A 25,398-nucleotide genomic window follows, 5' to 3' on the forward strand; every position below is an offset into this window, starting at 1 on the left:
CCAGGGATCCTGATCTGCTAATTTCCATTAATATTTATGTGATTGACAAATGTATTAAATTATGAGGATGTTATTTATTGCTTTACGGTTCATCATGCAGTCTGAAGACTTCAGCAGCACAGGTATCTCATTATTATATTATTTTGTAAGAACATTTTGGTATGCTCTTTTTGTTCCAAAATATTTGTTAGCCTTCAGTAGATTTGGACCAAATCTGTGGAAAAACGTTTTACTCAATGTTAACCTGTCATAACAGCGATCCTTAAAAAAAATTAAACACTTTTTAGGCTGGGAAAATAACAAGAGCATCATAACGGGTGCAATTTGATGTCGTGCCTCTAGTTTTCTTGTGAATTCACTCATAAAAAATGTAAAAGGACGGTGAGTGATGTCGTGGTGAATTCGGGTGGCACAAATCAAGGCTGGGAATCCATTAGAGCGTTTCCACCTTAAGGCCTTTATATGACAGCAGGACTTATATATACTTGAGAATCTTACCCTCCCTTCTATATATCATTGAACAATATCACCACTTCATCCCCATTAAAAGAGAATATGGGTAATAGCCTCTGTTTTAATTGTAAAGAAGAAATTCCGTTCGATCTTTTTTTTTATTTAGATCACTCAGTTCCCTTTTATGACACTAAACAATTAGAATATGTACAAAATATGACTGGCCTTCCCCCAGTGCTCATGTCGTTATTGTGCACAATGGATTGATTATCACAGCAGCAAAACAAAACCAGACTGTTCGTGGAACCAATTCTCCTCCGCAACGGGAAGGGCGTTTTGAAAGGAAATGCATTTTCTTTCTATTAGAAGGGCACAAAGGGATTTATTTTCCTTTTTTGTTGCGATTTGCTTTTCATATTGAGAATTTAAGCATATTTATTTAGCCCTGCTGGTGTTATTACATATATTTGCTGTGCTATACTCCATTTTGCAATCAATCACGTCACCATGGCCAGGTTCAGAAAATGAATTAATGTTTTCAAGGGGATTCGTTTAGTTCCCCATTAGTACAATAAATGTAGGCCGATAAACAGTGCAGTGAAAGAATGCTACGAATAAACAAATATAAACACTTTAAGCATAGTGAAATATTCTACAACTATCCGAGCACATATTTACTTCTTTTTTAATACATAATATATTTACTAGAGTATTATATTTCTACTTAAAGAATACATAGTGTATCAGTCTTCTTCTCCAAGGCCCCACACAGAAGGGAGCCTTCGAACTGAAAAGGAGTAAAACCAAGTGGAGACATAACAAGTCATGGTGCCAGCACATCTGGGAGCTCTCCTTTCAATCTGTAGATTGTGTGGTATTTGCCAGCCAAACCGGTGTATAACTAAGTTATCATCTTTTGGTTTGTAGCCAAAGCTGCATGGAGACATGTCACTTGACAAGAGTTTTACCGCAATTTGAAACATTTCTCTTTTCATCTTGAAGTTTTGGTTTTGTGTTCTGAACTTTAATTCTTGTGCTTTGTGGCCATTTTAAACATCATTTACCGTCTTAGATTGAAGAGTACAAATTAAAGGACTTTTACAATTTATTTGGTCCTGTAATATTAAGATTCATGTGTTTTTGTTGGTCATTTTAATCAACAGCATTTGGTATGGTGTTATTGAGATACAGTGCTCAATCATAATATGACACAGCAGGGTCATTTTAACTTCAGGACGTGACAACCCCTATAATCTGTCCGCCTGGCTTGTCAAGCATTCCGTGCATGTTCTGAAAGATATTGCATGACTACTATAACTTGTAATACAACTGGCCTCATTTTCTAAATGCTTAGTAACGATGCGCAAATGTGCATGGAAAAAGTAGAATGTTGTTAAAACATGGCAAGAAACACAATCCTTTACAACATTTCCAAATTCATGCAAGGAATGCCTTGTTTTTTTTAGGATTGTCTTGATTAAATGTAATTGGAAAATAAATGCTCTGTGATTGTACCCTAAAAAGAATCAAAGTTATATCTGGTACTATCCAGCTTCCTCTTGAGAAAGAGACATGTTTGTAATGTGACTTGTCATTCATGCAGATGAATGTTTGAAGAGGTTGAAAGATCTTAAGTAAAGGCATGCAAGCATCTTAAGTGAATGTTTCAAAAGTTTTCATTTTCGTTAAGAAAGATCTGGCCAGCAGTATGAACGGACATATTTTTACAATAATTATATTAGTACCAAGTTGAGTCTATTTTACTTTTCAAACTGTTTGATTTAACAGGTCGGTGATACTTACACATTAGTCATGTTGGGGTATATTAATATATAATATTTTCCCACCTAATTTTAGGCCTTTTGCGATCTCTCAATAAATAGAATATTCTTTGTCATTGTTTACCCTTTTTTAATATTTACCCTTTTACAAATGATTTAATCTACACTTAGGCAATCAAAAACCTTCTTTATTCCATCCTAGTCTCAATCAACTGACTTGTGGATTTCCTGATAGGTTCATACAGGTTAAAAGCTTTGATTATGAGAAATGTCAGCTAGGTCCTCTGTGTTGTTTCACCCCCTGAGCACTCTCACTATGTGGTCCAACAGTCATGTTTTTGACTTAAGGTTAACCAGGCTTGAAGAACTTTATAAGGTTGCCCTTCTGACTGTGACTAAAACTTCCTTGCACTTGAACCTAACTACATAAGAAAGTGTGACAATTGATTATTTATTATTACTATAAAGGTTTGATGACAAAAGTTGTACTTTGCCACAACTATTTGTAGTTCAAAACCTCAAACGTTACCAACAAATGGTGTTACATTTGTAATAAGCTACTCGTTAAGATGCTGCTGCTCAGTTCCCCTTTAGAACTTTTGATACAGTTCTACTTAATCCCTTTAGAACACTCTAGTGTATTTAATATTGTGGTCAGTGAGTCTGCATGTTATTGTTAAGCTATGACTCTGACAGCAGCCAACAATTCACTTAGATCTAGTTCTTGGGTATCACTTTTTGTAAATACTTATCCAGCTGTTGCCAATCTGCAACACATTGTTCAGATTGGAAACTTTCGAGTTCTTATTTTCTCTTGACTACAAGCAATGAGGTTTTACACATTAATTAATTCAGTCTCTGATTTGTCACAATATACAACAGATAGAGGAAAAGGAATTGACCGAGACATTGTGGTTGTCATATACGGTGCAGGGTGCAGTCATCGGTGGATCCTTGAACACCCTTAAAATGTATTGAAATGATTATTTTTAAAATAAGGCTTATTTTATCGTTTTTATTTAGTAATTTAAAAAAAAGTTTTGTTTATGTTTGTTTCAAAAATAATTTAGTCATGGAACAACTTTGTAATATATTATCCTAACTAACAAAATAGTTAAAACACCGTTTATCATGTTAAATACATTTACTTTTAAATCTCCTCCCATCTTCTGTGATTTTTGGAAATGATATCCTCCCAATTTCGTTGATTCACTTGATATTTCACGCAAGTTTTACTAAATAACAAGAGCTGTGAAAATGATGAAATTTTTGTGAGTTTGGCTGTTAAATGTGCCCCAGAATTGGCGTTAATTGTTTCTATGTGGTCTTTAAAAGGTCTTAAAATTTCTTAAATATGGTCATCTGGGTGAAACCTTCTGAAATTGTACTTACTAACACCTAATCAGTGACAGCGTTTTTGGGAATCACGGGTTGAATACCTGAAACACCCCCAGCTCATTTTACCTTCTGCTGCAAGTCTATTCCTGTGAGAAAGTAGAATGATTGGGGAGATGTTGAAGACAATTGATCGCATTAATGATGAAGAGGACTAGACACTAATCGTCTTGTCTGAGGTGTAACCAAGTCGAACCAGTAATTAATTAATTGCCCGGCAGCATGCTAGTTTGTGCGCCAAGTGACTTCATTCTGATTAAATTTGTGCACTCTTTTTTTTTTTTAGGAAATAACTTTGGGATTGAATTTGCTATGCAGTAATTTCAATGTAATAAATGTGTCTCCTGAAAGGCAGGCAAGTTTGTCTTCTGTAATAAGACCATTTGCATTTCATCTCTAAGGACGTTGTGTTGAGCTTTCCAATGGCGTAACTGTTTCAATTTGGTACTGAAAAAATCCAGACCTCAAGAGGATGTGCCATAATGGTTTAGAGGCAAAACACAACACTGAAATGCTTTTCTCCTCATTTGAATACACACATTTAAAAGGGTGATGGTTTTGCCTATTTAAATGACTTTATTTTGTTGAAATATTGGTGTAGTTGTAATAAGGTTACTAATACGGGGTGCAAATAAAGTTTTGTTTTATTTTATGACTCCTGATCAAATATGCTCCACGTTTACTTAGTAGAAAATTGGAATTTGCTCCAAATTCAATAAGTATTCACTTTTAAGCAGTTAAAACAAATAAACCTGTTACAGCTGTTACTTCCTTTTTGAGAAGCTATGATTTGCCTTGATATTTTAATTTATTTGTTTGAAATTATTTGGATATGCGAAGATCGGTGTGCATGAGGCAACTAAAAGAAAATTAACCTGCAGCTAATGTACATACATAACAAGTTCAGCATCAAATAACTTGAAAAACTTGCCCTGGGCCACAGATGTATCATGAGAGCCTCAAGAAGAGCCTTGTAAATCCCTCCGGATCCCCCTCAAGCAATGATTGGGGTGTAATAACAGCCAACAAGTCTCTCCAGTAAAGTCTGCTCAGAGTTGAACCCCTGGGCCTCACTGACCACTTCAATGCACTTCCTATACTTTTGGATTGGATTGGATTGAATTGGATAACTTTATTCATCCCAGATTCGGGAAATTTCATTGTTACAGTAGCAAGGGGGTGAGGATGCAGAAATAGGAAAGGCATTTTAGACATAGATAGGTAATAAGTGGGTTAATAAATAAATTTCACGGCTCCTGCTTGAATTGAAAAGTAGAGGTAGTTTTTCTTTTTCATCTTTTTTTTTTCTCCATCAGCTTATGAGAACATAAGCTGTTTTTAAGATATTGTGTTATTAATGCATATTAGATGTTTCTAGTTGGTCTATCATATAAAAAAAGTTTAAAATTATTACAGTATACAAGTTTATAATTGGATGGGTTATGTATTAAATAAACGTTTAATCAGCAAAAATTTGTAACTCTTAACAGTATTATCACCGTGCTGATGTTCTGCTTATTTTAGCGAAGGATTATCTGACTTCCCCTTTGGGCAAATGTGGACTTTGTAAATGCCAATGCAAAAAAAAGGGACTATATTAAGGCGCAAAAGGGGTCTTCTGATAAAACTGCAGGGTATGATGTCCTACCGCTGCTATATTTGAGCTTTCGTGTTGTTTTGTCTTTCAGAGAAATAATGTCCAGCTTCTGTTGAATCTATTTGTGCTGGCAGCCTGGGGTGTGACCCTGTTAGCCTGCCGCCTCTACTGGATGGGTAACAAAACCCCAAACTTCTCCAACTCAGACAACCCTGCAGCTGACTGCTCTTCCCTTCTCACCAGGACGCTGACCTTTTTATACCTACCTGCCGTCAATTTTTGGCTCCTCCTCTGCCCCAACAGACTCAGCTTCGATTGGTCAATGGACACGCTACCTTTGATCAAGAGCCTCGCTGATTGGAGGAATGCTCATACACTCCTTTTCTATTTGGGACTTTTACAGCTGGCCTGGTTCAGTGTGTGGAAGTGTCCAAAAGCCAAGGGCAAAGAAAGTAATGGTAAAGCCCATGTGTTTAGTAATGGACGGAATGGGAATAGCAATGGACACATTTACCAAAACCATGAACATGATGAACATGCGAACAACTCTTGCATGACCACTCACATTAATAGTGCACAGAATAATACCAAAAATCTCCAGGAGAGCAGGACATTGCTGCCTGCCACGGAACATGTGGTGGCGTTCTCCCTTGGCCTTTTGGCTATCCCGTTCTTCCCTGCCACAAATCTTTTCTTTTATGTCGGCTTTGTGATAGCAGAAAGAGTACTTTACATCCCCAGCATGGGATTTTGTCTGCTGGTAGCCGTGGGCTTGCGGTCTTTACACATTCGATTGAGGAAGAACTCCTTAAGGACCTTGTTGGTTTACTGCAGCGCAGCATTGATTTTGCTTTTTGGAGTTCGGACGGTTTTGAGGAACCGTGACTGGGAAAATGAAGAGATGCTCTATAAGTCAGGGATTTCAGTCAATCCTGCTAAAGGTAAGTAGCTGTTAAGAAATGTGCACATGACAAACTGACTGCTTATGAGCATTAATCCTTTTAACATGATCTATATAGCACTTGCCCTCACCCTATGAATGTGGGTAAAAATTACAAAGCACTTAAATCACTTTATATAAATTGTTAATCTTAATATTTTCTATACCTCCAAGTTACATTTTTCAACTATGAACAATTTATTTCGCTACAACTTCAAATATTTTGTACATCTACATGTTGGTATTGAAACACTTTGGTACAACATTTTTTTAAATACAATTAAGTTATTTCTGCCACAAATTGACCACCATTGGTGAGGTGTAAAGTTGAGTACAAAATAACATTTTGGATAAACAAAGCTTGCAGCTTCTTTTTTTACTAACATAGCCATTGCCTCTTGTACGGACCATCAAACGTGACATGAATGGAAAAAGTAGCTCATGCACATGCTCAAATAGATCGTGCTCTTACTTCGTGTGATTACACTAGTGCTTCGTGTGAACAAACTAGTACTTCCTGTGAACAAGTTTAGACTTTGTGCGCATGAGGAAATATTTTGTGCACACGACGTATTTACTTAATGTAAACAAAATCATTAAAGGTAGTTCATGCCGTAGAGCTGACACCCTATGTCCCGTATGAGCGCACGTTTTTGTTTACAGTTACAATTACAGCTCGCTCCAAATAACTAGCAACCATAAAACCTTTAAAATAATGCATCCAAGATATGTATTGGTAGGTATCAAGGCGGTGTAATTTGTGAGTCTACAATGTTGCGCTCAATGAATTTTACCCTTGTGGTTTTTTTTCCATTATTGTCATTTCTGGGGCTCCGTATTCTTTGTCTCTTGCAGCTGCTCTAAATAATTTATAGTAAAGCTGCTCCAAAATGTCTTTTCTTGATCACTATGTCTCACCGCAGAATATGTTAGTTGTTTAATTTGAACTCAGTGCCCTGACAGAACATTGAGGCTGGCGTATACAGTAATTACCTCAGCTTCAGAAGGCATTCCTCTTCTTTTAAAGGAAATTTAAATACAAAGTAAAACAGCTGAAGGTACTTCTTGTACTTCATGTTTGGCTTTCATTTTTTTCATGTCACACGATGCCCTCCGTCACTTGGAGAAGCACCACTGCCATGGCCCACGTTTATAATTGCTATTGTAAATAGCCCCTATTTTGGAAGCCAGCGCTCACAGATTTTTGTCCAAATGGTTGATCTCATCACCACTCAAATGCGAGGCGAGGCCGTGACTCACGAGGCAACCGCAGAATACACTGTTAGCTGGTTTCCCTTTCACATATTGCATCAGAACTGAGACACGGCAGGCCGCTTGTTTTGGCGAGCCATCAAGTGAACATAGCAGAAGGGACATTCTCGTTCGTCCTCGCTGAGAAAAAAAAAATCTTAGTAGTAACACCAATAGAGCCTCATCATGTTTGTCCAAAAAAGCAACCAGACAAGCTTACAATTACTATTCCTTATGGTGATATATTGTTCTGTAGGCAATAGAAAGAAAAATAAAAAGAAAATAGCCTGCAGTGCTTTTTGATAATAGTAATTGTAGTATCATTTATTTATTTTTAAACTAAACCTGGCAGTACAGTTTATATGGACTGGATCTTAAATTGATGGGCGTACTTTTTCCCAGCTAATGTCTTGTATAAAATCTCAAGATAATTATTTTTCATAAGAGATTTTTTTTCCATTCCTACATTCACTACTAATGGCATTAGTAGTTAAATGGCTCAGTGGTGGTCTCCTTTTCAAACACTCTCTCCCATCCATGAGTGGCACAAAGCTCTCCCAGTGTGCCATCCCTCATCCCCATGGAGGAGCTGCAGCAGGACAGCATCCTTTTAACGGCCCAGAGGCACTCAACCCTTCAGCTTCGAGTGGCTGTGGATAACAAAAGAAAAATATTTAGTTACTCTCCCCTGCTAGGCTATTCATAAAGATATTTGAAAGGTGTCATTCATGAATATTGTGACACACTTCTCCAATAATGTTCTCTTTTGGGATGTGTCAGCATGGGGCAATCTGGGAAACGTCCTTAAGAGCCAAGGCAAGATGGAGGAGGCGGAACAGGCTTACAGAAATGCTCTTTATTACCGAAGCAACATGGCTGACATGCTGTACAACCTGTGAGTGTGAATTTGATCAATTTGTCTGCTATTATTATTGATTTCCTTTGAAATTTAAGTGTTTTCCTTATAGATTATTGAATAGTTGACATTCTACCTCGAATGTTGTCAAGAATTGACCGTTTATTTATTTTGTCTTAAAATTCACAAACTATGAATATCACTGGTCATGCATGCTCAAACACTAAAACCAAAATTGATCATGGATATGCTGCATGTATATTCCTACAATATACAATGGAGTATATAGCAAAGGTAGTAGTTCTGCAAGTGTTGTAGTGAATCTCTTGAGAACACGTCTCCACCAATTGATTCAGTTTTAGCTCGATCAAATAGAGGCGCGTCCCCCCCTACAGGATTCATTGATCACAGTTCTATTCCCGTCGGAGTTGTCTTCCTGCCTCAGTGTATTCCCAGTGGCGTGCTTTATCTGACAGTTCTTAGTGATGTGTTGCAACCTTGGGGGAATCACACAAAATACCCAGCCAATAATTGCACAATAGAGTTCGGGTGTTTTCTTTACGATTACCGATGGAAAAGCCTCTCAAGTATATGTTAAAATCTGGATAAATAGTTGATGAAAGAATGTCAACAGAATAAAAATATATTTATTGCTCTTTTTTTTTCATTGCAGCGGTTTACTGCTCCAGGAGAGCAACAAGTTCTCTGAGGCACTTCACTACTATAAACTGGCCATTGGAAGCCGGCCAACTCTGGCCTGTAAGTATAGGTTATCCTGTATTGACAATCTCCAGCTCTTGTGGTTGCGGCTACACTGTGTCCAGGCAACAGTGAACACACAGTGCGGTTATTTGAGGCCGTAGGAATAGGAGGCAAAGGGCAGCAGGCCTACAGCTGGTGCTTTCAATTCAACGCCAAAAACACATGATGTCATCCATGATTAATCCTGTAAGGAAGTTCTTTTCTGCGCTTGATTTATTTTGGATTTGTTGACTGGTTTTCCTGAAATTTGATTTCCCGCAAGATGCTCGGCAGGCTCACTTTGTGATGATTATAAATGACTCCCAGTTTTACCCGAATAAATGAGCTCCCCATTGTTTTAGCCATTGGCCAATGATGGATAAATAGAAAGTCTGTTCCTTTTTCCCCTGATGTAATTAAAGATCTAATCACGATCATGGTTGGCCTTGAACATTTCAATTCGGTGTGCAATTATCTCATCCGCTAGATGATAACAGAGGTAATTAATTATCCTGATCAGCAGATGCCATGAAAAGATTGTTATTGTCTTTTCTACTTAACTCCACTAGTTACCGGTTAATAAGAGCGGAAGTATTGCAGAAAAATGGTCTTGTTTATAATCTGAAATTATACATTTTTTTCTGTTAAATTACAATAATAGCCAACCAGAGGGTGCTTCACTTTATTTTATTAAAAGACAATAATCTAAATGTTAAAATTCACAGGCAGAATAACAACGTGGTGTTTGATTACCTATGCATTTTAGTCTTGTAACAATTCCAGTTTGATGTGGCAAATCTAATGAATGCATCTGAAGTCGGACTTGATTGGATTTTCTTCCAGTCGACAGAGACCTATTACTCCAACTGCATATTGATTACGGTCCCATAGTAGCTCTCAGAATATATGAATACATTTTCATTTAATTATTGATTCTTCATAATCCTACCACAATGTGTTGAGAGTTACAGTAGAATGTTAGTTATTTCCTCCTTATAATGCAATCAATACCGTTTTTTTTGGTCTCTTTTGTCACCTCCAACAGCCGCCTACTTGAACACAGGCATCATTCTGATGAACCAGGGTCGCCTGGATGATTCCAAGCGAACCTTCCTGACCTGCGCCGAAATCCCAGATGAGAACCTCAAAGACCCTCACGCCCACAAGAGCTCAGTCACCAGCTGCCTTTACAACTTGGGGAAGCAGCTACACGAGCAAGGCCAACAAGAGGTGATGATTTAATACTACTTTTTGCAGTTACACTAACCAAACACCTAAGGTACACACTCATTCTAAGATCAAATACTTCACTTCATCAATGTTTGCATTGTACTGTTAAGTCTGACATTTAACAATGTTTATATTTTCGGTTGTTATTTCAAGGCTCTAAAAAAACAAACGACCTTAATATTATACAGTATGTACCTGACTGTTAGAATGCATACAAATCTCGCCGATGAATAGTTTGAGTCACTCTCAGTCCACTTTATTGGCCCCCTCTCATGAATAGTATATACACATACACATACACACACACACATACACACACATATACATATACATACATACATATACACATACATATACACATATATATATATATATACACACATATATATATATATATATATATATATATATATATATATATATATATATATATATATATATATATATATATATATATATATATAATTCTCATTCATTTCCAGAATGTATAAAACATTTAAAAGAGTGGCTATCAAACATTCAAGAGTTAGGAACAAAAAAAATATATTGTATAGTTTGGTCATTCTTAAGGAGAAGAAAGGAAGAATTTGCTTTTTGCCTGCAGATGGTAAAATCTAATTTACGCAACAGCTTAAAGTAACTCTTAAGGGAATGTGTTCCGTGCATATTTTCCATAATTAACTGTTGAAGGATACGTTTCGAGTAGTTAAACCTTAGACTGTTTTAAACCACTTCTTTTGTTTTCAAACCCCTAAAGACTATCATAGCTATCTTTCCATTTCTGCACATTACCACTGTGCAGGAGCACTGGTGCTGCTGGTTGAAAGGGGTGTAAAGCAGGATTCCATTTCACTTTGAAGAAAGAGAACTGACTGAAATCTGACCTCTTGACCACTCCATTAGCTTCAGCAAGAAAATGCTTCCAAACCCTTTGACCGTTTAATTTGTGGGGAACACTGAGGTGATTCGCTGCTCTCATACACAGGATATGAAAGCAAACTCCGGTCATCTTAATAACCGTGACACCGAGCAGACCATTCCTTCCTCCTCCGCTCTTTATCAACTAGCCTCTACCAAACTCCAATTCCATGCTTTAAATTGACTGAAAGCGACCCGAGCTCCAGTCAAAGCAAACTTCCGACACCTTCTTTCCTTCTATGTGTCATTCACAGGAGGCCCTCTCTGTCTTTAAACAAGCAATACAAAAAATGCCAAGGCAATTTGCACCGCAGAGCCTCTACAACATGATGGGTAAGAACTGCTTTTTGTTTCAACTCCCAAAGGGTGGCAGCTGTTGGAAATAACACTCAGTGGAACCGAGGCTAAGAGGTTAAATTTGGGAGGATTTCAGTTCGTGATAAATCTGCAAGTACAGTGGACCCACACTATTGACCTGACTGCGACTTAAAAAGTGATGCCCAATGTAATTGCATTCAGTGTTTTAAGCCCAATAAAAAAAATAAAAAATCAAATAAACTGTCAAAAAGTATTTTTACAAAAATTATAAATATAAAAAAATATGACAGAACGACTTCAAAGAAATTGAAAAAAAAAACGAAAAGTAAGCCTCAATAGACTATATTAGACTATTATAGAATATTGAATAAGTGGAGATAAAGGGTCAAAGACAGTTATCCACTGATTGAAATTGGAATGCTTGGAATGCCATGCACAACACACAATTCTAGCCACAACATCCAGGAAGATATGATGTGTGTTCTAGTCACAATCTTGCAATATGTTCTTTTTTTTGTTGACAAATTGGTTTCAGTTTCCTCAAATACGCAATGGAGATATGTCATAGAAGTTTTATTTTGCAGTTGTGAAGGAAAGACGTGCGCATTTGCTTGTTGTAATGTAAATAATAGATAGTAGTACATTTAAATAAAAGTACTGCAAAAAATTATATTATTTCCTTCACAGCTAGCCGTCTTGTTAGTGTCCAGCTGTAGAGCAGCTGTTGCACGCTCGGCTTCTTTTCCTGCTCCCTTTTTTCTTCTCTCTCCTGCCTCCCGCTTCTCTGCCTCAACACTGATCCGTCTGTGAGCCAGACTTTGTCGTGCCACTGCACTGTTGATATCTTGGTGACAAGCAATTTGAAAGAGCTTCTGAGACGATGTCAAAATGTTGATGAAAGCTCAATTTGCCATGAAGGAACAGCTTAGTAAGGGAGACTACAAATATTTTTTTTTTTTGAGGAACATAGTGTAGTGTCCCCTCGTGAGCTGAATTTGCACAACTGGCACACCTGCTCGTAACTGTTTTTAAGTTAGTTTCCTGTGCTGCTGTTTGTCAGTTGCCAATGAGCAGACCTTTCATCTCATGTACTGAGCTGGGCCCACTCCAAAGCTCTCTGGTGACCCAAGGAATTTTCCTCTTCATGGCTGCTTGGTATACTGTACCTTTATAATTCAGATAGTCTTGGGATATTTGGTCTAGAAAATGGATGGATAGAGTTTGTCTTAAACTAATGTTAAGCATATTCATGAGGTGAATATTTATTGGCTCATTCTTTCATCTCAAAAGAGACCGTAACAAAGCAGCGTTACTTCATTCATGCATAATGCCAACTGTGACTGCTCATTCAAGAAGTGTACGTATGTGAATATTTGCTTTGTGTCACCTGTTGCTTATCATACTTTGTTATCAAAGGAAGAATTACTTGTAATCCTTTTCGAATTAAAGTCTTACGCCAATTCAAATTGTTTGACAGTGGATCAGAGTTGAGCAGCTGCGTATGCAAACCGTGTCAAAAACTCAACTCAAGTGTTAACACCTGCAGATGCGCCAAGCCTATTTCCCTAAATGCATTCTGAACCATGTTGTGTAGAATTACCACACAATGCTGTCAAATTCCTGCAATAATACAGGCGTCACCCGATGGCTTTGGTTGAGTGTCGTTGTTTTTTCAGGTGTGAACGTCTGTTGCGGTGGCGTCAAATATGGTCTGACATTACACTCCTCAAACGCACATTAAACAGTCTATTCGCACAAGAACTCAAAACTTTTGGTAGCAGAGGTTTCGTGCTAATGTGGCGTTTCAAATTAAGCTTTCAATTTACTGGCCAAATTAATAGAGATCTGATCTCTTTACATCTGAGGTTGTTTTTTTCATCCTGGCACTCTATGGTAGTGCAAGCCGCAGATGTGTAATTTCTTAACCTTTGACAGATTGAACCCTGACCTGATCCCTTCCTTTTCGCTCACAGGAGAGGCCTATATGAGACTAAACAAACTGACTGAAGCCGAACACTGGTACCGAGAGTCCCTGCGAGCCAAGCCGGACCACATTCCTGCGCACCTCACCTACGGAAAACTCCTGGCGACAACAGTAAGCCTGCTCCTGCCTCTCTTTGGTTTGGCCTTTAAAGCAATGATTATGTTACCGATGAAAGAAATCATGACAAATTGCGCTTCTCATGAGTGAAGTCAAAAGCAAAAATAGCTGAACACAATACACTCAGAGGGGTTCTGCTGACAGTTTGGCCACTGCTTCCTAGAAAAATATTTCCCTCGACTGAAATTAATTTAACAAAAAAACTTTCATTGTTCTACATCTGCAATCATTATTCATCCACATCTACAAATCATGACTACATGATAATGACTAAGCAAACTGCTCGACTAATTTGTTTGTTCATAACTGTGCTTATAGTTGGCAATTGTGTAGAGCTCTATTACAACATGTTGGTTTTATGTTATATCTTATAGAAAGTCTTACCAAAAGATTGTAAGCTATTAGTTGCAAAATTGATTCCAGCACCATATTTTTTCCACTCTTTCTCTTGTGTACTTATAATGACTCTGGACTTCCAATCTGTCACAGATTTAGCAGGCTGAGTCCTTAGCAAAAGGAAATAATTGTGTGCTGGACCCCATTGTGCATCTGGATTTCTTCTAGAGAACTAAAAACCTCCTGACTGTTAAACCTCATTTACCATACAAATGCCATCCTGAATTTTATGTCTTTCCATAATTATGAACTTTGTCAAAGTGGTCACTTTGCAAGGATCGCATTGCTATTAACTGTGGAAAAATAGGTATTTAAGCAGAAGCATTCAATTTTATCCACTTAAAGTCATCTTTTTGTTGTGGGTCCTACTAATATGGCAAGTCAGTTTTAATTGTGTTATATCCATCCTATACATTTAATCTTTTTCCACTACTCTTGTATTCTCTTCAATGTCATGAGTGAGCTGGATCTCATTCACGTTCACCAGAATACAGAGTGTACTGTAACCATTCACACCCATGCTTACAATTAATCTCATACTGGCACCTGTATGTAAAACATCTGCAGTGCTTTCACTGACCCAAATTCTTCCCATCTGTACCTAAACTGATGTCTAGATTTGAAATCATTCAGTTTTTATCTCAATTCAATTGACTATTTGTCCAACTGTCCTTTATTATGATTGTTATAAAATTATAGTTGTTGTTTTTTTCTCAAGCACAGTCTGAGAACAACAAAAAGTGCAACAGATTATTTAACATATACGCTGTAAAGATGCTCAGTACATGTGACAAGAATTGCATTTTATTCAAGAGCCTGTTGAGTTGAGTCGACAGTTCAAACCTTAAGGGATTCATTTGTATAGATTTGGACAATGATGGATGGAAACTGAAGTTTGTAATACTAGTATGATTGTATTAGTGCCTACACTGAAGGAAAGGTAATTATTAAGGCTTGACCAATGTGGCATGTGTGTTCTTAATGAAACATCTAAAAGTCTTTGTGCTTGTGAGAGTGATTCAATGCCAGCAGCCTGGCCATCTATCATCGCCACTTGCTTAACCTCCTGTGGCAAAATTACCAACAATAAGAATGCTCCAGATGTGCTCCGGGTGGTTGAGGTAGAGAGCCAAGAGTCTGCAAGATTACACTTGGTGGCAGATCATTATGGGTTGATCGAAGGGAAGACATGAGGTACAGAATTGGTAGAGTGAAGACTGAATTCTAGCTATCGCTTGTCGAGAAGAAAGAGGGAGAGGTAATTTAATCATTGCGCCTCCTTGTGCTGACCACTACAACACACACACCTCCACTTTACCTTAGGGATTAGAATGCGTGTCAAAATGCCAAGAGAACTGTTTTTTTTCTCTCTATACTCTCTTCTCCAACAGTTAATAAAAGTCAGGCTTCATCCAAGGAGCCCTGTGCTGTTTCTCTGACATTATCCAGAGATTTGAGGTGTCTTGCGCCCACCATTAAGTGCAGCATGTGAGCCAAAGCAAGTCTACGAAAAACGACGATGGTGCTATATTGTAAAAAAAATAAAAATCAAAATTCAAGAGTCAGTAATTTTTGGTTTCATATCAGGTAGATTCTGATCCAGATTCTGTTCACCTAAAGTCCCAGTATCATGGATTTTACACATTAACAAAATGATAGAATCTTGTTAAAGGGTATTAAAAACTGATCAAGACGCAAACAAATCCATCATTATTGAAATTGCACAATAGATATAATTTATGTAACATTGTGCCTCTGCGCCACCCGCCTCATTTAGGTGCGGCCAACCACTCGGTGGCTGTAGGAATCTGAATGCGAATGGTTGTCTATCTTTCTGTCTGCCCTTCGGCTGACTGACAATCTAGGATATAGTCTGCTTTTCACCTGAAGTCAATTGGGATAGCCTCCAGCAATCCCCGCAACCCTTCCAAGTATACGCGGCACGTATGATGAATGAATTGTGCCTCTGCATTGTTGGAAAAAGTGATGTAAGGAGAGATAAGGCTCGGAAGCGTATGACCAAAAGGAAATGGTAGACTTTACTACTACTATCACGAATACTACAAAATCTATTTATGCTCATGACAATACATTTCTGTTGACCTGTTGTAGTACAAAAAATGAATAAATGAATGAATGAAACAGCAGCGGCGACCACATGGTTTGAGTATAAATGCTTTTACAATCAAATATTGTATCCATATGCAACATTTCAGTATCAACACTTTGATACTTTTTAATTTTTTGGACAACACCACCATATACACACTATAGAATTATTATTTTTATATTTAACGAGTTCCATCTGATAAATTATATCGGGTAGTGTCACAAGCCACATCTTCCATCAACTTCAGTTTGTGAGAGTGAAAGCTTTATTCTGGGATTGAGCAAATACACACACACACATGCCTTCGTCATTATAAAATCATCAACTTGTCAAAAGTCAAAATGAAACTACACAGAGATGACCATTTTACAAATGGAACCGTAAATTGACTCCCAGACATAGCCATACGCTGAGTACAATCTGCTCTGCTTTGATTTTTCTGCAACGGGAACTCGCCACACTTGTATATTTACATTGCCAAAATCCTTGGAATCATCTGTTCACTAAAAACTGTACTGCCATTAATACCAATCTTTGATTGGATGGTGCCAAAATAAAGTGCTCTATATAAAGTGCATAAGGGGTTTGTAAATGCCGTATTCAGGCTAGGCTTATTGTCCTTTCAGTCTAATTATGACTGCCTTATTCTTTTTAAAACCAGCTATTATGGATGGTTGCTTTTTGTGGTTTGTTTGATCAGATGTCATCTGGTGCCTGAATGATCTCACACATTTTCATGTCCCAGCTTCTACTCCTATTGGCCTGCTGCACTTCTTTGTTAACTTTGATTGAAATATCAAAGTCACAAGGGTCTTTGCAGTGGCTTTGTTTGTAATTGCATCCTGTTAATTTGAACCGACACTTGAACATGTGCTTTGCACGTTTGTGTTCCCAATATTTACATGGATTATATTAAATTTATTCCTGAGTGAGAACAGTAGTTAAAAATTTTACTTGAAGTATCCTAAAAAGTTATTATTAATATAATTTGCCATGCGCTAACGTGTGGCACCTTTCTCTTCAATTTCACTAAATGTTTGTTTTTTCAAAGAAAAATAATATGTATGGAGAAGTTCAAAACATTACCACAAGGCATGGAAATGGCTTTTTTGCACGCTGCTGACTATTGACCTACCATAGGAATACAGTTAACGGATATTCTGAATTCTGAAAACTGTTTTCGTTAGCCTCCTGAAGATTTCTGCAAATTCCTGAAGGCAAAGTTCATTTTCTTAGTACCCACTTTCCATTGCCCAACCCAGAAATTCAGGTACACGCCAGCAATCTGTGGTTAAGTTCTGCAAGTGTTATTTGCACTGATCAAAGTATATAATAAATGAACCTTAGCACTCTTTGGTTGGTTGCCTCAAGAGTGACCACACGTAGAATATTGTATGTTGACATTTGACACACGAGCCTAGAGAAACAGCAACAGTGGATGTGCATTCTTAAAGATTTATTGTTAAAGTGAGGCTGCGGCTTAGGGAGACACGTTGGGAATACACAATGATATTTTGACTGTTGAGTTGGCTGTGGTATTATTGGACTCAATAGCAATTGAAACAGCAATAATGACACAGTGCTTAATCTGTCTCAGGGGCAGAAATCAGAAGCAGAGAAGTACTTCTTGAAGGCCATCCAGCTAGATCCCACAAAGGGCAACTGTTACATGCATTATGGTAAGTAGTCATTTGTTTCCCCAACTTTATTTGAATGTATCTTGATCCCATCCTTATTTTCCAACTAGCACACATGTAGTGCATTCTGCCTTTGTCATTTTAGGCAGAAAGCCAGTGTTTGTAAAAAGCATGCATTTTAAAACCTGGCCTGTGTGAAAAGCTTTAGAGCTATCCACTCTTAAAAGACCCATGCCACTTTTTACTACCATGGATTACTGTCAGTCCTCCCAGTTCAAATGTATTGGACTTCCGTAGCCGTTAATGGCAGCAAATGAGTTATTATACTGCGTATTGAGGCAAGATATGCTCTGCTTGTGTTACACTTTTCTTTTATTAGTATTATTGCTTTCTGCTGTTTCTCTCTTTTCTGTTAACAGCTGGATGATGTCCAGGAAAAAGTTCTTTATTGCTATTTCAACCAATAATAAATCTTTTTTTTAGCTATACGTATTGTATTTTTGTCAAACACGAAATATCTATAGAAATGTATTTGTCTGACTTGGCAGTGATCATCCTGTGTCTCGCTGACTTAAAACTCATGAGACAATTTCATGATATGTACCTGAAAACAGTACAATTATAATTACAAAATGCTTCAGAATATCTGCTATAAGAAATTCAGCCCAAGTATTCCTCATCTCCTCCAAAGGTTAGCTAGGTTTTAGCAAGTATGCAACCGTTGCAGATGTCAATTTTTAATCCCGGACTCATTTTGAATCATGTAATGCAGAACAAAACTAAAATGTGGATTTTGATGGCTTTGGACCATTCAAATAAATTCTGAGATGATTATTTGGCAAAAAAAGGTTTACAGGGTTATTCACCTCTACATAAAGGTTGACAGGGTGATTCATTCCCTCTAAGTCCTTCCAGTACAATAACTTCAGTCAAGCTGTATTTCTTTTTACAGTGTATATTCTGTATTCCACAGTTAATTAATCTGAACAAATGAGGAATTTCTTGATAGTTATTAGTCTATTTGACAGAATATATATATAAAATATACATAGAATTTAAGCCTGTCAAGGTTCCCTCACTTGAGCACCACTTTGTTAGTTATATTTTTCCTAGGAATTCCCATCTGCAATTTTACAATGAAGTGCTGTTCTCTGTTGGGCTTCCAGGTCAGTTTTTGTTGGAAGAATCGCGGTTGCTGGAAGCAGCAGAGATGGCACAGAAGGCAGCGCGGCTTGACAGCGGCGAGTTTGATGTGGTCTTCAGTGCTGCTCATATGCTCAGGTGCGTGGTACCTCAACTGTATATATAGTCCATTCCTTCAGTTGGAAGTGGAGGCTGTGTTAAGTAGAGTGACGTATGCATGTCTGCCTGGTTTCTACGATTGCCTAGACTGCACTTTTTAATCGTCTTCTGTGGTTGCAGTGTCCCAGCTGAGCCTCAGTGAGCTTTTCAGCTGTATATTTTTCTATGCACTTTCTCGCTTTCCCTTGCCACTTCTGCTTTGCAGGAGCAGGCTTAAACTTCTAAATAAAAGTGCAATGTTCAGATGAGGGCTCTGAACAATTAAGTGTTTGGCGACTGTCAGGGTTTTTAATACGTACAAGTAAAAAAAATGATTTAGGTGGAAATTCCAAACTTGGAAGGCGCATTAATCATATGATATGATGTATTATCCAATGTTTGACTAAGCTGAGTAGAACAACTTCACTGGATATAGCTCTAAAGCAATAAATTTACGCTTTGCTTGACATGCCTGAGCTCCACTGTGAGAAATTTGATTTTAAATCTGTTTATACTGTATGTATCTTAACACATTTGTTGCCACTGACAGCAATAGAAATCAAGGCTGGCAGTAGTTTAGCTTGGTCTCTGGAGGGTTTTTAACACTCGCGTATTGAGCGTTTTTCATACACATTTCACCCACACACTCCGTCTCACTCTAAAAAATTGAAAGCCCTGTTTTAGTTTGCACACAATATAAGTGTGTCAGACTGGTAAACCTACAGACTAGGATCCTTCTGATGAGGGCAGATACATTTTTAGTTGAATGGTGAATTGAAGAAAATAAAACTTCCTCAACAGGTAGGGATAAATAATTGTTTTAGTCCAAAGCCAATTAGTTCAACCATTGACATTCAGTAATATGGTTTGTCCTGTGATTTATACCCGTCGTGGGGATATAAACCGTCTGCGAAACAAGATGTTTACATACAATCAGTTATTCAGTATTTAATTTTTCTCTGTTTTTTCAGACTAGCTTCAGATGTTTAAATAGTAATTGTTTGTGGGTTTTTTCAAACCACGGTCTCATACATTCCATTCTTCACTGCGGATTGGCAGTCTTATAAGGTCCCCAGTGCCTTAAAAGCTGTTTTAATAGTCTGCCAAATGGAGCAATGGGTTGAAGTAGAAATCTTTTTATTTTTTTTATCTGTTTCCCCATAATGGCAAAAAATCAGTTGGTTGTGGTTAAATGTAAAACTCATTCATTTAAAATAATCAAGCATCTCTTTCTGTCTGTATATAAATTGATCTTCGAACTACATGATTTTCGAGGTCAAAACAAAAACTACCTTGTATTGTTACTACCAGCTAGTATCCTTTGATTAATTTTGGATGGTGCAATAAGAGTTTGGGAGCCCCGACCTATACTCAATGCTTTTCGGGACCCTGTGGATGAATGTTGCTATTAAGTTTTTGAGGGAATGGGTTCATCAAGAAACCAAACATGCATCACTGTTATGTCAATGGAAACCTGTTTTTTGTTAAAATGCCCTTTTACCTGAAACCTTATAAAGCCATTGAACTTCTAATTGACCACAACAGCCAACATGAAAGGCGACCTTCCTTGATCACCAGAGAAGAAGGGCTCTACCAGCAGTCACGAGCGCCCCACTGCCCTTGACTTTGTCAAAAATAGCCCGTTTGAAAGTGCCAATTGTTAACATCGGTGAAATGCAGGGAGTTGGGTTTTTGCAGACTTCAAATAATGAGATGAATTGTGTTGACATTAAATGTAAGCAGATAACAAGAAAGTTAAAAGCTAAAAAAAAAGTATTTATTTGAAATGTTACGATCACAGTTTGTTGCAACTGCTACTGCATGTTGCTGTGAGTCCAGACCCCAAGACTTAATTTGTAAAAAATAAATAATTATGTGCGCTGTACAGCACGGATAAGATGTTATCAAAGACAAATTCCAATCAAATGGAAATACACTATCGAATTAGAAACATGAAGCCAAATGGGCCGACTGCATTCATACCTCATGTTGTCCCCTGCATTATTTTCTCTGTGACCCCCTTGCAACTGTCAACACCGCAGGTTGAAGGCCTCCTTGGAAAATGGGAGTCATAAAGATGAAGAATGACTGCAGTTTTCTCTTTTCCCTTTTTAGACAAGCCAGCCTGAATGGAGCAGCTGAGAAGTATTACGGCCAAGCTGCAATCTTGAGACCCAATGTGAGTGCAAACTTATGCTAATCGTTATCACCATCATAGGGGACGGTGGGTTATTACAGACTTGTGTATCATCAGTCATCTCAAGCATATTACGACCCATTGTGCCTTCATTATCATTGTATCTCTGAGGATTTTAGAATGCTGCTAAGGCTGATGGTTCTTTGGCTTCTCACCAGCTTCAAAGGACAGGCAAGTAATGATGGCAAGCAGTAATGGTAATAAGACCTCGACAGATTTAGAATAGGTCTACTGTGGATTTTAAACTCAAACGTTTAAGTAAGATTCTGTTCATGGTGGCAGGAAAATAGGTTTGCAATAAACTATTACGATTAGCAATAATGCAACACAATGTTTTATAGAGATAGCAAAGCTTAATACATGCCAAATGACTGCCGGACGATTTGTAGATCTCTAAGTGGACTTTAGGAGCATTAGGTAGAAACTTTTAATGAAAATAAATGAATGAATCTATCTTCTTCAACGTTCAGTGTGTCTTTAATCTGACCATGTCTTCTTCAGGTGTTTAGTGGATTTCCCAAAGGGCAGAAGTCTTTTTTATTAACAGTCTTCTCTTTTCTCTTCCATTTCATGGATTTTGTCCCAATGTCTTGCCATTCCCTCTCGCGAAGCAAGTGAAGTCAAATCTCTATGTCGACTTTACAGAAATCATGATAGGATTCTTTTATTCTCATTGAGCCAATGATTTCCAAATTTTATTTCACACCATTTCTTTAGATGAGCACGTTGTTGTCTTGGGCAGGCTAATGTGCTGCCCATCTGGATCTGCCTTTGCTGCTGTAAGACAATTTTTGGGGGAGGATTAGGCAGCGGAGAGGTTGCAGAGCTGCAGGAAATGAGTGGGGGGAAAAAGTGCCTATTGACGGGGGACGTTTGCTGACTGCCGCGTGTGCTGCTACAGGGTAAAGGGAAAAATGCAGGAGGATGGTTATAAATCAAAGACATCTTATGAATGAAGCAGAGCGTGGAAGATTTTTGGCTGAGCTTAGCTGAAAGGATTTACCGGTGAGTTGAGGAGGGAGTTTAACTCAGGACTTGATATGCTTTGCAACTTATTGTTATTGGTATGTCAAGGGTATTTCATGTTACTTAATGTATCTTTGGATAGGCACCAACAAAAACAAAGTTTTTGACAGAATCCATATGAAATAAAGAGAATCGGTTGAATCGTGGATCTTTATTTTGTCCTATTAAAACATGGTACAGTCTACAGAGAAAATATACTTTGCAAAGGCCAAGTCAGCGTTGTCAATAAAATTAGTGATTAATTACTCCAAGGCAGCTCGGCGGCTTGAGTGGTTAGCATTTCGTCCTCACAAGGGGTTCCTGGGTTCAAATCCAGGTCGGTCCACCTCCATGTTCTCTCTGGGCTTTTGTGGGTTTTCTCCGAGTACTCCGGTTTCCTCCCACATTCCAAAAACATGCATTGTAGGCTGATTGGACACTAAATTGTCCCTAGGTTTGTGTGTGAGCGTGCATGGTCATCCGTCTCCTCGTGCCCTGCCACCGAATCAGGGTGTCCCCAGTTTCTGGCCCGAAATCAGCTGGGATAGGCTCTAGCACCCCCCACGACCCTAGTGAGCATAAAGTGGTTCAGAAAATGAATGAGAATGAATATGTTATAGAATGAATTTTACATTTCCAATCACTTAGTTACTTGCCAAAGACTTGGTACCGAGGTTGCAACAGCAGTGATTTAGGGGCGTGTTATAAACCTTTGACCTGAAGATTGTGATTCCAGGCCAGAAAACATGTATAACTCTACATGGGAAACAAGTGCCAGAGAGGCCGAGCCGTACAGTTTTATGACTTTTTTTAACAATGTAAGCTTGTTGCGCATTTCAAATTTGTATGTATTACGCTTCTTAAGTAAAGATACGCAAAATTGATGTTTAATTAAATATATGTGATATTTGTTTTTGCCCAACACCCGTGTGGTTAGAGTGTCGCCCTCAGAGTTCTGATGTTAAGGGTTATACAGTAATCAAATGCAGTTTTGTAAATATGATTCCTTATGGACCTAATGGAACGTGATTGTGCTGGCGCAACTGGTGAATTCCCTTGCGGTGAAAAGCTTTTTTTCTCAATGGCAGGAAAGAAATCTAAATGCAATCTGATTTTGCAACACATATTGAGCCTACATAACCATGGGTTCTTGCGTTATTCATCTCTTCTGTCACCGTCTTTTAGTATCCCGCCGCCTTGATGAACTTGGGAGCCATTCTTCACCTCAATGGGAAACTTCAAGAAGCTGAAGCAAATTACCTCCGAGCGCTGCGTCTCAAACCCGATGACGCCATCACCCAGTCCAACTTGCGTAAGCTGTGGAACATTATGGAGAAAAAAGGTCTGAAGACCACCAGCCCATGAGCTCTTGGATGGCTTGCTCGCTCATCTCACTGATATTGAAGAAAGGCATGGAGGGTGTTTGCAAAAGCAGAAAGGGCTTGATAGTTCCCGGGCACTCTCGTTGTGGTATCTGCTGACACCTCGACTGCTGACACAAATGTTGTCGGAGTTTTAACCTGAGTGTAGCTCCTATTTTACTAACTAAAGCACTTGAAATGAAGGTGGGAATGTGGGTCCGTCCTTCTACATTGGGAATGAATTTGACTGTGTGATGGTGTTCACCATTGTGTTTTAATATGACCAATATTTGATCGGTCATTGAGACACAAAAGTTTGAAGAATGCCAGCCAAAACATTGATAGCTAATAATTGAAATGTAATTTCACAAGAAATATAACATCAATATATGCGAGAACTGTGATTTCAGTGACATTAAAGGGAATTAATTTATTTGCTGTTGCAGCAATCACAAAATTAAAAGAGGGAAGAGTGGGACAAACAGTATGTGATATTTATTGCGAAAAAAAGAATTAAGACTTTTCAGCAGTACTCGTCTGCACTGCTATAGAAATCAAGTCTTAAAATAGGATGCTATAAATGGAAAAACAAATGACCTTCCCATGGAAGTTGTACTCAACTTAAGGACTGCTCTGGGAGACTGGCTGACACCGCTTCCCACACATCACAAGATTTTTTATTTAATGAGTGAAGGAATTATTAGCCAAATACAAAATCTATCTATAACCATGATGTCTTTAACATTAAAGGATGCAAAGACAAATTTGATGTTGTATTCATCTTTGTCTTGGATTCACCTAATTTGCGTATTTGTATAAAATAAATCTTAATATATTCCCAAATTGTGTGTTGTATACTGGGACTCTCACAGGGAAAAGTAGTCTGGCAAAGAACGATTTGTTGGTTCACTTCACTCTTTGTTTGTTTTGCTTTTTTGTAATGTGTTAGTGTTGTTCATGGACTGAACCTCCACCTGTTGTTGTCAAGATAAATGAAGTGAAACTGCACCATCTGTGAATGAAGAAAGTGTACACTATTGGTAGTAATCAGTTACAAGCACTTAGACTAATATGACACTTTTCTACTGTATGGTACCAGGTGCTTTTGGGGGGGCGATCACTTTTACGTTTAATGTGCCTGTTATCTCATTTTGACCATTTATATTTGTCAAAAGCCTGTACGTATAACATAATACTAATTTTTGAAAATACAATTTCTGGTTCCAGTGCACAGCAGCCTACAGGAATAATTGCAGTGGAAAGGTGTCCTTCATTGTAAGTTATTGTATTGTTACCATATTAACAGAACCAGCTGGCACTGTGTTTTCCTCACTTAAGGAAGAACGTATATATCGGAATTAAGTCTTGAAATCCATAGATGTACAGTTTTGTGATAGTGTCGTTTTGAATGTGCTCATCTGAATTTTGGCGTGTTTATGCTGATTTCGCACAAGGTTACTACATTTCTAATCACATTCCCTCCTAGCCTCTCACATTCTGTAGTCACAACGTGTTTCAATCTCATGTACAGCTTTGAGCTAAGTCTGCTAATTGCTTGAGTCAAGTGTCCCACATTTTCTCTACTCAGGGATCTCAAGCTGTGCGTTATTGCATAAACAATTTCTCGCAGAGCTAAATTATAGATTTATTTTTGAATGCTGTTCTATATGTATATATTATTGAGATTTGTACCGTTTCTCTCATTTTTTGTAAAAAAAAAAAATGGTGCGGAATAGATATTTTCCACAATGTTGCTTTTCTCGCCCTAATAAATGTATGCTTTCATGCATTAGATTTGTTTGTTTGTTTGTTTTGGCATTTTTTTTCCTC

General features: G+C 37.9%; 1 protein-coding gene across 2 annotated transcripts in view; it reads left to right on the top strand.

Annotated features, from left to right (window-relative positions):
* Positions 1-25,360, top strand: part of tmtc2b (transmembrane O-mannosyltransferase targeting cadherins 2b) — a 52,733-nt gene extending 27,373 nt beyond the window's left edge. For both annotated transcript variants that reach the window (XM_077596809.1, XM_077596808.1), the window contains 10 exons: positions 5,318-6,167; positions 8,198-8,312; positions 8,947-9,032; positions 10,060-10,244; positions 11,417-11,495; positions 13,454-13,575; positions 17,685-17,766; positions 18,891-19,005; positions 21,121-21,184; positions 23,393-25,360. In XM_077596809.1, coding sequence (XP_077452935.1) covers positions 5,318-6,167; positions 8,198-8,312; positions 8,947-9,032; positions 10,060-10,244; positions 11,417-11,495; positions 13,454-13,575; positions 17,685-17,766; positions 18,891-19,005; positions 21,121-21,184; positions 23,393-23,572 — 1,878 coding nt within the window. In that variant the 3' untranslated portion in view covers positions 23,573-25,360. The remainder of the gene's footprint in view (positions 1-5,317; positions 6,168-8,197; positions 8,313-8,946; positions 9,033-10,059; positions 10,245-11,416; positions 11,496-13,453; positions 13,576-17,684; positions 17,767-18,890; positions 19,006-21,120; positions 21,185-23,392) is intronic.
* Positions 25,361-25,398: the final 38 nt, after the last annotated feature.

This window comes from Stigmatopora argus, chromosome 3 (assembly GCF_051989625.1).
Source record: "Stigmatopora argus isolate UIUO_Sarg chromosome 3, RoL_Sarg_1.0, whole genome shotgun sequence".
Taxonomy (NCBI): Eukaryota; Metazoa; Chordata; class Actinopteri; order Syngnathiformes; family Syngnathidae; genus Stigmatopora; species Stigmatopora argus.